Genomic DNA, 12,590 nt, shown 5'->3' on the forward strand with positions numbered 1-12,590 from the left:
GATTCTTGGCAGGGCATCTGCTATATCAAGGGTCACACACTGGCAACTGCCCCCGTGGGAGTAACAGGATTACAGACTGGCTTTGTGGGGCCATGGACTCCAAGGTCTTCCACATACCTGCAAAGAATAAATATCCTTCTTGGAGATGGCTCCTGTGCTGTTATCAAGAGGCACGGGTGTGTGTGTGTGTGTGTGTGTGTGTGTGTGTGTGTGTGTGTGTGTGATGTCAGATATGGCCTTTGGATTCCCTGTGGTTTCTAGAGTCAACGGCATGAGGCTGGGCTGCAGGCTGTGGGATGTGCTGTTCCTGCATCTCGGCTTGTCAACCACAGTGCTGGGAATTGCAGTGGAGACCGAGGGAAACTCTGTGGTAATTAGGTCCTTGAAAGGCTGGGAGGGCAGAGGTGAGATAGGATGTGCTCCCAGAGGGTGGCTCGGGGTGAAAGATGTCTACAGGCTCCTCGGGAAGGTGTCTGATTTCCTTTCTGTCTTTTTGTTGAGTCCCTTTAATGTCCCTGGATGAAAAAAAAAAAAACCGGTTTTTACTGAGTGTGGGTGAAGGTGTATTTAGACTAGTTTGAAAGTTAAAGACAGCAGTAAACTCCAAAGTACAGGGACTAAGAATACATACCAAATTGTGACTCCTCCCATTGCTCCAGTAAGAAGGCCCCAGGAGCACAAAGGTCAGCAGGCTGTGTGTTCTTTAGATGAAAGGGACTGCCCGCCATTTTTCTTGACCCCACTGTATTAGACCCTTGGCTTTGGGGCCTCCATTTTCTTAGGGTTTTCTACAGAAAGGGCCTAATGAAGAAATGACTGCTCTTGTCTATCTTAGGAGGGGGCTGAGGCTGGGTTTTCTAAAGGGTTGCTTTTCTGTGGTGTGGGTGTGGCCTTCACTTTTCATCCTCTGTCCTTGAGTGGCTCCTGGCTTCCACCCTGATCCTGTAGGATACGGCTTCTGTACTCAGAAACAATTTCAGCCTATTCTTTGTGGGAAACTTCTGAAACAAATTCTAGAAAGTTCCATCACAATGGGGGCATGCTTCATGGAGGAAGGTACAGGAAGAACCCCAGGACATGCATTTTGAAGGCATTTCTGTTTCCTATCTTTCCAGTCCTCAAATAGCCCCAGGAGGGGCACCCTGTGATGGTGAGGAATGTGAGGGATCTGGACGGAGTAAGGGACTTCCCAGGACACCTCATCATCAGTAGAAACTGGACACCTGAGATTAAGTTCAACTCTGGGGTATATGCTAGATTCTCCAGATCTACCCATGGACCAAGAGTTAGAAAACTGAAGACATTGTCTCACAGACAGGTCAGATGACAGTGGCTCGAGGAACACATTTCATTCAAAGTCACCAGCCAGCCAGCGTGGTTTACAGACTGGAACACGACCCTGTACAGTTGACTGACTAGTTCCTCTCTCAAGAATTTTCAAGTAAACTTGGGATGCACTCTGTTGTAGTTAAAGCTGAATCTGCCTCCCAGGCCCATGCTCCCAGAAATAAGACTCAGACTCAAATTATATTTATAAATAACTTGCCATATGGTTAGGTCTACTCTGACTAGATCATAACTAAAGCTATCCTTTAATTTTAACCTGTGTCCGGGTATCAACCGTCCACATGTCTTTCTTACCTCTCTTCGGGCTCCTTCTCCCTCCTTCTCTCCCAGAATGCTTTCTCCTCCTGATGTCTCATCTCCATTTCCTAACTAAGCCACAGGCCAGAGACTTTTTAGTTGACAGACTAAGCATCCATACAATGTACAAGATGATCTCTCTATAGCACTATAGGTTATGCCTATCACTGAATGCTTGTAGTTGGGAGATGGATGAGTTTATCACAGGGTTTCTGTGTTGTGCTGAGCAGTACACAGCAGACTTCTTACTTCTGGACACATTCAAACCTCCCAATGGCCCAGTCAGGAACGCTAGAAAAGTAGATGACTTGCTAATATTACACAAATAAACCAGCAAACGGAAGAGTTGATCAGGATGAGCCTACATCAAAGCTCTTGCTCTTAGCCTCGTGCTCTGGAACCCTCATCCTCCTGGGGCTACCCCACCAATGTGCAGAGCTGAGCCCCAAGACTTGTCCCTTCTTAGGACTAACCAAATTCTGTAGACTTGGGGACTAATGCATAGAGACATTATGCAATTTATACAAATATATGTAAGAGATGGCCTGACATATAAATCCTTAGACAGGTGTGATCTGAGACTTAGAATATAGATATAGATTTATAGATATATATCTTGTCCCTGTTTCTTGGCAAACAGTTCTTGAAGCCATGTACAAAATGAAAAAGTACCTCTGTGTGATCATGGGATAGACAAAGGCCGAGGGCATCCCTTGGGAAGGGTCTGATTGTCAGGAGAGCCATTCTCCTGCTGCAGCACCAGTGCCAACCTCCAGGAGGCAGGACGTTTCTGGAGATGGATTCAGTCCCCAGTGGCAATAACCTAACCAATTGAAACTGTGCAATGAAGTCCCCACACAACAAAACAAAGCGACCAATAACAACAACAGTCCCAGTACATCTGCTGAACAGGTGAAGGTGCCGGGTGGACGCCTTCCGTACCCCACCTCTATCCCATGAATCTTTGCGCGTGGCTGCACTCACATTCTCCGTTGCATCCTTCACGCCGGCAGACATCAAAGGCGTTTCCCCGAGTTCCGCAGCCTTCTTTAACAACTCACTGAACTTGCGGGTAAGAGCCGCAGAAGTTCCAAGTTAGCACAAAGTCAGGCAGTTACATGGTTAGTCACCAAACCTTTTCAGGTGGCTGGGACAGCTGATGTCAGTAGCAAAAGACACAACAACCAGGAATGCGGTTAGCTCCTGGGGTGAGGCAATTTGCAGAACTTTGCTTTCAGAAATCAGAAGCTATCTAGTCCTGTAGGAGTGTGGGGATGCAGTGCCCCCAACAGACTGAATTTGCAGAGTGGGGCTGGAAGGCAGGTGACACCCACTCCTCCCTTTTGCACTGGTCCCGCTCTGGGCAATCTGAAACTCATTTTCTTTCCTTTACTAGCCTACTCCAAGGAGCAACTTCGCTCCCACCCCTAACCCCCTTCTTCCCCTGACTCCTACTCCTGACCACTGCATAAGGAGCCTGGCCTTGCTTGCAAACTGCTTTGTGCTTTCATACCGTGAACCAAACACCATGCTGCTTTCGGTCCAAATTGGCTTGAGGACTTACTTTTGCATTCTCATCTAACTCCCCAGAAGGATGACACTTCAAAGGCACTGTATCCAGGTAACATACAATTCCTGAGGATGGGGAGGAGTCCGAGATTTGGGAGCAAACCGACCGTGACTACCAGCCTCACTTCTACAGTTCATCAGACCGCTATCCACACCAAATACACAGTAAGTTCCCGCACCACCGGGCTCCTCAGACACAAATGTCTGATCAAAGCTGTCCGGGGCAGTCCTTTTGCTCAGCAGTAGGGGGGTTTTCTAAAGCGGTTTCTAGGACAGTCTACCTAGGGTGCCCTGCAGCCGTCACTCTCCTGCCCTCATCAATTCTTGTTGGGACAGGTGTCTACTGCCAAATGGGCTAAGATGAGGAAACCAGACTGACAGACATCCCCAGAAACCAGAACCAGGAACCACAAAGTATAGAGAGCAGATGGCTGCCCAAACCCCAGCGGACTCCCCCACCTCACAATATCCTCTGAACCATCAGAGGGGATGGGGGTGGGGCAGAAAGCAGCCCACTCCGCCACGCCCCAGCCTTTTCACTCCAGTAATCAAGGACAAACTCTCTATTCGCCCAAGGCTGTTCCTTACTCCACTACCCTTTGAGCAGTTTTATGGGGCAGTTAAACTTTACGGCAGCTTGCTGGCTCTCAACCATTCCCACATTTCTGAATGGCTGTTTATGACAAGTCCACTACCCCTTCCCTTTGAAAATACTAAAATATATTAGATCTCCCAAAGGGGGTCGACCCTGGATACACAAGGTACAGAAACCCCACTGTGGCAGACATAAGCTGTGAAGAGCGGCACTGGATAAGTGAATGGCTGAGCCCGGCAGCATGGGGAGTGGGAGAGGGGGTGTGGGGTGTGGGTGTCGGTGGGGATGGGAAAGTCTTCAGCTCAGCCCCATGCTGCTTTCTCTCTCCTTCCTCACCTGGGTGGACCAGTCCCGTGTAAAACTTCCTGGACAGATCTCAGATACTTGTCTCCACTCCTTCTGCCTTTGCAGACAAGAGCTAAAAAGTTAGCAACCGGATTAGACATAGCTTGTTCCCCTCCGTGCCCAAGATGAACTGACCAGCCAGCCCAGAGAAAGACTCACCACAAATACAGAAGTTCTTACCTGGGTTCCATAACGGCCACTGCTGGGCATCAGAGACAGCCCAGCCTCCTCAGCACGAGGAACTCAGCTCCCTTTAGCCCTCAGACAAGTGAGCCCATGAGTTAAAGGGTGGCCCTTACAAAAACTATAAACAGCTTGTCAGCACAGACCAAGGGGAGGGAGGGAGGGGCTGTGGTATCAAGGGACAATGGGAGCCAATGATCAGCCTCTTTGAGCTCTGTTTGCTTAAGATATTGTGTTTCACCCAGAAGCAGGGAACACTGAGCAGGAAGGGCAATGCCTTTTTTTTTTTTTTTTTTAATTGAGGTTCTCTTTGCTTCTGACCTTTTCTTGAACAACTATCTTCACAGGCCATGCCTAATCCCCTCAAGTATGACACAAGCTTGAATCCCACTCTGAAATCTCAGGTCCCTATTCCTTACTTCAGAATGCACATTGCGAGGGTGGGGGGTGGGGGAGGGGGGCCGAGCTCCCTTCAAGTCAAAGCTTCTCCCTCCAACCCACCTACTTGATGTATTGCCCTCTGCTTTTCCTAGTCTCAATGCTCTCAATGCCTCCTGTGTCCACTTTGTGATACACTGGTGTCCTGGGTCTCAATTTCCAAGTACCCAGAAGAAAGCTCAAGCTATAATCACCCCCTAAGCAGGCAGGAGCCAGGAGTCAGTTGGGGGCTGGATTATCATCAAGAGTTCGACTCTTGAGCCTTTCTCCTCTAGTAAATATGTGTCCTACTATCTAGAGACCACTGTGCTGTGGTCTTTGTGGTCCAGTCCACATCCGAAATCAGAGTTGTAAAATGGGACCAATCAGGAAAGGGAACTAGACTGCTCTCCAAACACAGCTGCTGGTACCGGGTCCTCGCCCCCACCCAAAGTCAAAGTAGAAGTGGGGCAGAGGAAGGAGAAAGCCTCTCCTATCATGCTCGGGAATCCCTCTGAGCTTGTTTTCTGTTTACAGAAGCCCAGTCTCTGACTGCACTTTATAGTGGGCTATCAACCTGCACTGGGCTATCTCGTGGCAACCTGGTGCTGTGATTCAGAGTCTCTCCAGCCCCCGCTGTTGCAGCAGAGCTCAGATCACTGCGGGAGCCCTCCAGCGCTGCTGCTAATATCTAGGAAGGCCTGGTTGCTGTAAGACAAGGTGGGGGGGGTGGGGCTGAACAAAATCTCCCTTACCCTCAGTACCTATCAGCTCAGCGGGAGGCTGGACCCAGTAGAGATCATCTTGGAAGTCCCAAGTCTCCTGAGGGACAGGATCAAGCTCTGGATAACATGGAGCCCCAAAACCCTACTGTGCATTGCAGAAGGTCCTCCTGTGTGTCCTGTCTTCCCACAGAGGCTGAAGTCCCTATAATGGGAGCAGCAGCTCAGGGCTGGCAGCTCATCGAGCTGAGAGTCCCTAACCTCACGGTCTTCTGAGGTCAGGGGCTGAAGGGTGTTAGAAACTTCAAGGAAGGAGATGGGCCTCATGTGGGGCTCATGAAGGAGCCAAGTACTTCTCTGAGGGAACATCAGCAGGCATTTGCCTGGGAGAAAGAGGAAAGGGCGTTGTGGAGGACTACTCTTGTCCAGTCAAGGAACAAGCCTCGTCAGAGTGGACAGTTCCCCGGTACAGCTCTCTTCCTCTTTCACTGCACAGTGTAATCCACCATTCCTGGTGTCAAGACGGATACTGAGAGTCTCTGGTGGCCTACAGCACATGTAACCTACAGTTCCTCTGCTTAACCCAAAGACAGGAGCCGGAGAGGTAGCCCGGGCTCCTTACATTGAAACAAAGGCTTCCTAGCACCTTTGAGTAGTGCTTGGCTCCCATCCGGGTACAGTTCTCTGCTCTTCAGCCGTTACTCATGGTCTTTGGTGATGAAGGAAGGCCTCAGCTGTAGGCCAAGGGGTCAGAAGTTCTGGGGAATCACTGATAAACCCAGAAGTTTCTGAGCAAGGCTCCAGGCAAGTGTCCCAGTCAGGCTATTTTGCTAGCTTTCTCATTGCTGTGACAAAGTACTGGACATTAACGATTTACAGACGTTTTTATTTTGCCTCATGGTTTTAGAAGAGTCAGTCCACTGTTACTTGGCTCCTTGGACTGAGTCATGTGTGGAAGAGCATCAAAGTGACAGGAACACACGGCTGCTTACCTCATGGTGTATGGGAAGCACAAAGAGAGGAAAGGACCAGGGACTGGATACAACCTTCAAAATTTGACCCTGGCTAGGCTCATTCTCACAAGATAGCGCCAATAGTTGGGGTCAAGCACTCAACGTGCGAGCTTGTGACAGGTGCCTCATACTAAAAGCATAATGTCCATGCAGCTCTGGGTCCTGGTCAGATTTCATTGCCAACTTACATAGCCAAGAATCACCGGGAAAGGGGAAGCTTCGATTGTCCAAATCAGACTAGCCAGCTGCCACATCCGTGGGTAAGGGACTTGATTGCTAATTGATGTGGGAAGGTTTAACTCATTGTGGGCTGTGCCTCCTCTGGGTCCTGGGTTGTGGAAGAAGGCTAGCTGAGCTTGACTCAGGGGAAATGAGTCAGTGAGCAACACTCCTCCATGATCTCTGTTCCAGGTTCCTTCCCTGAGCTCCTGCTCTGACTTCCCTCAGTGATGGACTGACCTGGAGAGTGTAGTATGAAATCGACCGTTTCCTCTCACAAGTTGGTTCTGCTCATGGCATTTCTCAGAGCAAAGCAGACAGTGTCAAGCATTATCATCAGGCCTCCTGGGGAGGGAGGTCAAAGGCCAGACCTGTACCATAACCTTTGGCTTCTCATGTTTCTCAGGGGAGGCCTCCACAAACAGAGGGAAGAAGAGCTTGTGGGCAGGATCTCTAAAGCTGAAATGGCCAAAGTCTAATCCTTCAGCAGGCTCTGCACTTCAGCTCCAGTGCTGTGGGTGTGGTGCTGGGGGTGGATGCTAAGGAAGATGGATACCACATATTTTCTCTCATTTGTGGACTCTACTAGACATGAATTTCTCTGTTTCTGGTTCTATTTCCCATTTTCTCTGTGGAACGTGTGTGTGTGTGTGTGTGTGTGTGTGTGTGTGTGTGTGTGTGGTGTGTATGAGAGAGAGTTGTGTTAGTATGTTAGTGTGAATATGTGCATATGTGAGTTGAGTGTGTGTGTATGTGAGTGTGAATGAGTTGTGTGTGTGTTTTAGTGTGAATATGTATGTGTGAATGAGTGTGAGCTGTGTGTGTTTGTGTGTGTGTGTGTATGTATGCACAAAAATGAATGATAAAAGTGGAAGGAAACATAAGAAGGAGGAAGAGAGCTTAAGGGAATTTATTAAGGAAGAAGGGAAATTAAAGGAACCCATGTGTGACAAGAACCAAAACAGAATTGGGAACTACTCAGAGTAAGGCACCAGCAAGGGGGACACAAAAGGCAGTAAGTGAAGATTATTAAAAATACAAATTAAAATTTTTTGAAAGTTTAACATTTATATTTAAAATGTAAACTAGTAGTGTATTCAATAGGAGGGGCGTGTGCTCTGTGCTCTTCCAATTTCCTTGTAGGATAAACAGAATGGGCCTGATTTATGCATGGTGACTTCAGGTGTTGTCCGTGAGAGAGAAAGCGTCCGCCTGGGAAGGCTTGCTACACTCTACATGACAGACCGTGTGACTCTGGGTCACAGAAATTACTGAGAGGAAGAAGCACATGAATAAAATAACCCTCCATCTGTCTGCCTGTCTATGCTGTCATGGTGCACACCCACTGATGGGAGAATAAAAACGAGTTAAACCTCAGAAGATTACATGAAAGGAAAGAAGGAAGGGACAGGAAGGGGCTGGAGGGATGGCAGGCGTGGGGATGATAGAAGGGGAGAAGTTAGTTCTAAGGCAAGGCGAGCTCTCCCCACATGGGGAGCACACAGCATCAGTCTGCTGCAGTCTGTAAGAACAGAGCATATCTGACTCCTACCCTCTCCCCGGAGCCTCCCTCAGGCTTCTCATTGCGATGCTTTCATTTGAACATTCCATGCCCCGCCCCTCAGGATATAGATTTTGAGTTTTGTTTTGTTACGGTTCACCGATGCTAAGATTCATCCTAGGACCTCAAGCATCTCTGTCGTGTTTCTAAGCACCGAGTGGCTGGTGCCTGTTGAATTTAGCATTTTTTTTTTCTTGTCTGGGATGACCCTTCTACCCTGGAGCTGTGTTCCTGCCATGTTAACCTGCTCATGGTCTATCCATACCCAAGCTAATATAATGATTTCTCTCTGTGTCTAGCCAGGGGTGATTGGAGGCCAGAGGAGGGTAGCTGATGGAACAGAAGTTCTATCACTTTCTGTATTCCCCTGAGACATAGTCTCTCACTGAACCTGAAGAAGCTAGACTGACAGCCAGCAAAGTCCATCTGTGCCCCTCAAAGAGCTGGGATTACTAGCATGTGTATGGCTACATCTGATTTTTACAAGAATGTTGGGGATTTGAACTCAGGTACTCATGCTTGCTCAGCAAGCATTCTTACCCATTGAGCCATCTCCCTATAAAAATATGCCCCCATTTTTTTCAAATGTCATGTGGGGATAATATCAACATTTACCCATAGGCTTCTTGTGCAGAAGGTGGGATGAATTCTAGGATGTATTTAACATAGTGCTGAGCACAGAATAGGTGTTCAGAAAATGTACAGTATTGTTACCACACATCACAGTGAACTTCAAGTCACCTTCCTACCATCTGCTAGCTCCGCTTTTATCAGGCTTATCCAAGATAGATTCTCCTTCTCATCCCACCTCTTTCTTACCTTTCTCAGTGTAGACGACTTCTTCCTCCTCTTCTTCCCCCTCCCCTCCCCTCCTCTCCCTCTTCCCCCTTCCTCTTCCTCCTCTTCTTTTTAAACAAGATCTCTCTATGTGGCCTTAGCTATTCTGGAACTTGCTGTGTAGACCAATCTGTCCTCAAACCTAAAAAGATCCACCTGTTCCCGCCTCCACAGTGCTAGGATTGAAGGCATATACCACCATGCCTGGCAATAATCTTGAATTATTATTCAAAAACACTTCTGAGAAAGAAACTGTATCTCACATATTACAAGACTTTCCCAAACTCTACGGACAAGAAAGCAGAAAGGAACTTGTCATGAGTTTGAATTTTTAAAATTACTTTTAATTGTGTGTATGTGGAGATTGGGTTTGCACAGGTGAGTGTGAATGCCCTCAGAGGTGAAAAGTGATGGGTCCCCTAGGAACTAGAGTTACTAGTGACTGTGAACTGCTTGACATGGACACTGGGAACTGAAGCTAGGTCCTCTAGTAAATGCTCTTAACTGCTGAGTCATCTGTCCAGCCTTCTGTCTGACCCTTTTATTCATGACAGGATTGCATGCTATATACGTATGCTCGGTACTTTACAGATGAGTTTAAACTAAATCTCCTTTTTTAAAAAAAATGTGTTGCTTGAGATTGGACCCAGGGTCTCCCCCGGACAAATCTTCTGCTATCTATAATTATTCACAAATCTACTTGACCCTGTGTACCCACACACATTGTTTCAGTAATATGCCAGTTACAACCAGTCAGCTGCTTTCCTGGGCATGCATGCTCCTTCACTAATAGAGGAAATGGATCTGCACACCTCCTGACTCCTTGTTTGCAGTCACTGCAGTTTTTACCTATTTTACTGAAAACCCAAGGCCACAGAATCGGCTTCTGTATTAGCTACTTCTGAGGAATTGACAGAACATCTGACCAAGGGTCAGGAAGGAAGGAAGCCTTACTGGGCTCGCTGCTTCAGAGGCTCTCAATCCCTTACACAGGGAGGATACCACAGCAGCTGCTCAATCTACTACAGTGAGGGTGTCTCAGAGCAGTGTTCACTGCACTGTCTGCTTTTATGTCAACTTGACACAAGCTAGAGTCTTCTGAGAAGAGGCAACCTCAACTGAGAAAATGCCTGCATAAGATCAGGCTGCAGGCAAGCCCCTTAGGCATTTTCTTAGTGATTGATGTGGATGGGCCCAGCTCCATGAGGAGCAAGCCAGTAAGCAGCGCCCGCCCGTTCATGGCCTCTGCATTAGCTCCTGCCTCCAGATTCCTGCCCTTCTTGAGTTCCTGCCCTCACTCCTTTTGATGATGAACTGTTCTATGGGAGTAAGAGGAAAACAAACCCTTTCTTCCCCAAATTGCTTTTGGTCATGGTGTTTCATCATAGTCACCCTAACCAAGACAATCACCACAGAACAGGAAACAGAAAGCTAGGCCAGGCCCAGGGGCCAGATATAACCTTCAAAGGCTGGTGACCAACTTCTGCCAGACAAGCCCCATCTACCAAATGACCCACGGCCCCTATTCTCCTCCGAAGCACTAGCGAGTTGGGGCACAGGCATTCTCAACATGAACCTGTAGGAGATTTTCAGAATCAGCAACAGCTTTTACACAAGAGGCTTACCTGGTATCACAAGAAGCAAGTAATATTCTAATTAGAGAAAATGGCCGGCACAAATACAATCACACGTGTGGGAGTAGTTGTAGATGAAGTGAGTTTGGAGGGCAGGCAGGCCCAGCTCAGGAAAAGAGTTTCCCTGGTTGTAAAACTTCGAGTTTGATAAATAAAAGTGTGCCTTTTCTGTGAATAAAGGGGCTCTTAGTGTAAAGCAGGCTTCCCTTTGTGAATCAGAGCACAGGGATGCACTGGAAAGATTATTTTCTCTACCCTCCAAGGCTGGTTATAGATTCTGAACCACCCTATACCATGGATGCCTTAGAGCACCGGGTTAACTCTCTCGTGGAAACTGGGTGATGGGGTGGACACAGAGGCTGATGGGCTGATATGTGTTGCAGGTGTCTGTGGTATTACAGAAAGGGATCAGGGTGCACGTGCAGTCACACAGCATGTCTATCTCACTGACCCTCTTCAAACCATCCCCGGGCTGCTAGTCGTTCTTCCCCTTTGCATAGAATTCTGGGCAGAGCTCCAGTATCTTAGGTCTATTTTAGGTTTCTAAAAGTCTCCTGAACATTTTAAACTCTAAAAAGCAGAATCTCATCTCAGTATTTTAAATGCCTTCTATCCTTCTATAATCAAAAGAACAAAACAACAAAAGGAGTTGACGAATGCGATTTTTAATAAAATTAAATTAAAGGTACTGGCAAGAAAAATAAAACAAAAAGGCAAGTCACAGATTGAGACAAATTTTAGGGCTATTCAGAATCCTATTATTCATTAAGATAAATTTGAAGAGAGGGGCTGCTGGGCGTGGCGGTTCATGCCTTTAATACCAGCAATCAGAAGGCAGAGACAGGATCTCTGTGACTCAGAGGCCACCCTGGCCTATATAGTGAGTCCCAGCATAGCCAGAGGAACTCAGGGGAACACTGTCTCAGAGTGGGGGCAATATTTGAACAAGTATTTTATAAAAGAAATTACATAAACATCCAAAAAGGCACACAATGAAATGCTTATTAATCATTACCGTAAAAATCAAAAGCCACTGCACAACCACAGAATGGCTAACACTCAAAAGCCTAACAGCGCCGAGAGCCGGCAATGACAAGGGTAGCTGGAATTCTTCCATGTGGCCAGGGTACGTAGTGTGGCACGCCCACCTAAGGAATGACACTTGGGCAGTGTTTTATAAAGGCAAGCATCTCGAAACCTAGGCGTGTCATCCAATTAATTAAGATAAACGAAAACATGTCTAGATTGCTCTTAGATATGTTAATAATAACACAGATCTGGAAGTAAGAGAATAGTGAAAAAAAAACCATCTTCCCTCACTCAAGAGTAAAGCTAAGGTATTGATACATACACTAGGAACACAGCTCCCAGGCAAGCTGAGCAAAGGAGATGGCCACAAGTCTGGTCACATCGATAGAAGAAAGAAGACCCAAGCAAATGATAGTTGACTGGGTGCATAGGTCAGAGGTGCAGTGCTTGTCGGGCATTCACAGAATCTTGGGACCCATCCTTGGGCCAGCAGGGAACAGACAAAGTCGGACATGGCAGAACCCAACTGTAGCCCCAGGTACCCAGAGAGGCTAAGACTGAAGGCTCACTGGAGCCTGGACATTCAAGGCCACCCTGGGCAACACAAATAGAGTCTGTCAAAAGCAAAGCAGTTGACAGTGGCAGAAGACACCGAACAGAGATTCTGAATGCCCAGGCAGGAGTGGTGAATGTGATGAAAATGGGCGTGGTTGGGGTTGGGGATTTAGCTCAGTGGTAGAGCGCTTGCCTAGCAAGCACAAGCCCTGGGTTCGGTCCCCAGCTCCGGAAAAAAAGAAAAAAAAAAAAGAAAGAAAGAAAGAA

At 47.5% G+C, this 12,590-nt stretch overlaps 1 protein-coding gene across 3 annotated transcripts in view; it reads right to left on the bottom strand.

Moving 5' to 3' along the window:
- Positions 1-12,590, bottom strand: part of Trim2 (tripartite motif-containing 2) — a 151,540-nt gene that overhangs the window by 110,329 nt on the left and 28,621 nt on the right. For 2 of the 3 annotated variants that reach the window (XM_063282118.1, XM_039102642.2), the window contains exon 1: positions 4,334-4,479. The exons of the other annotated variant lie outside the window; for it this stretch is intronic. In XM_063282118.1, the coding sequence (XP_063138188.1) occupies positions 4,334-4,363 (30 nt within the window). In that variant the 5' untranslated portion in view covers positions 4,364-4,479. Of the gene's footprint in view, positions 1-4,333; positions 4,480-12,590 lie in introns of those variants that run through there. 3 annotated transcript variants of the gene reach the window in all.

This window comes from Rattus norvegicus, chromosome 2 (assembly GCF_036323735.1).
Source record: "Rattus norvegicus strain BN/NHsdMcwi chromosome 2, GRCr8, whole genome shotgun sequence".
Lineage (NCBI taxonomy): Eukaryota > Metazoa > Chordata > Mammalia > Rodentia > Muridae > Rattus > Rattus norvegicus.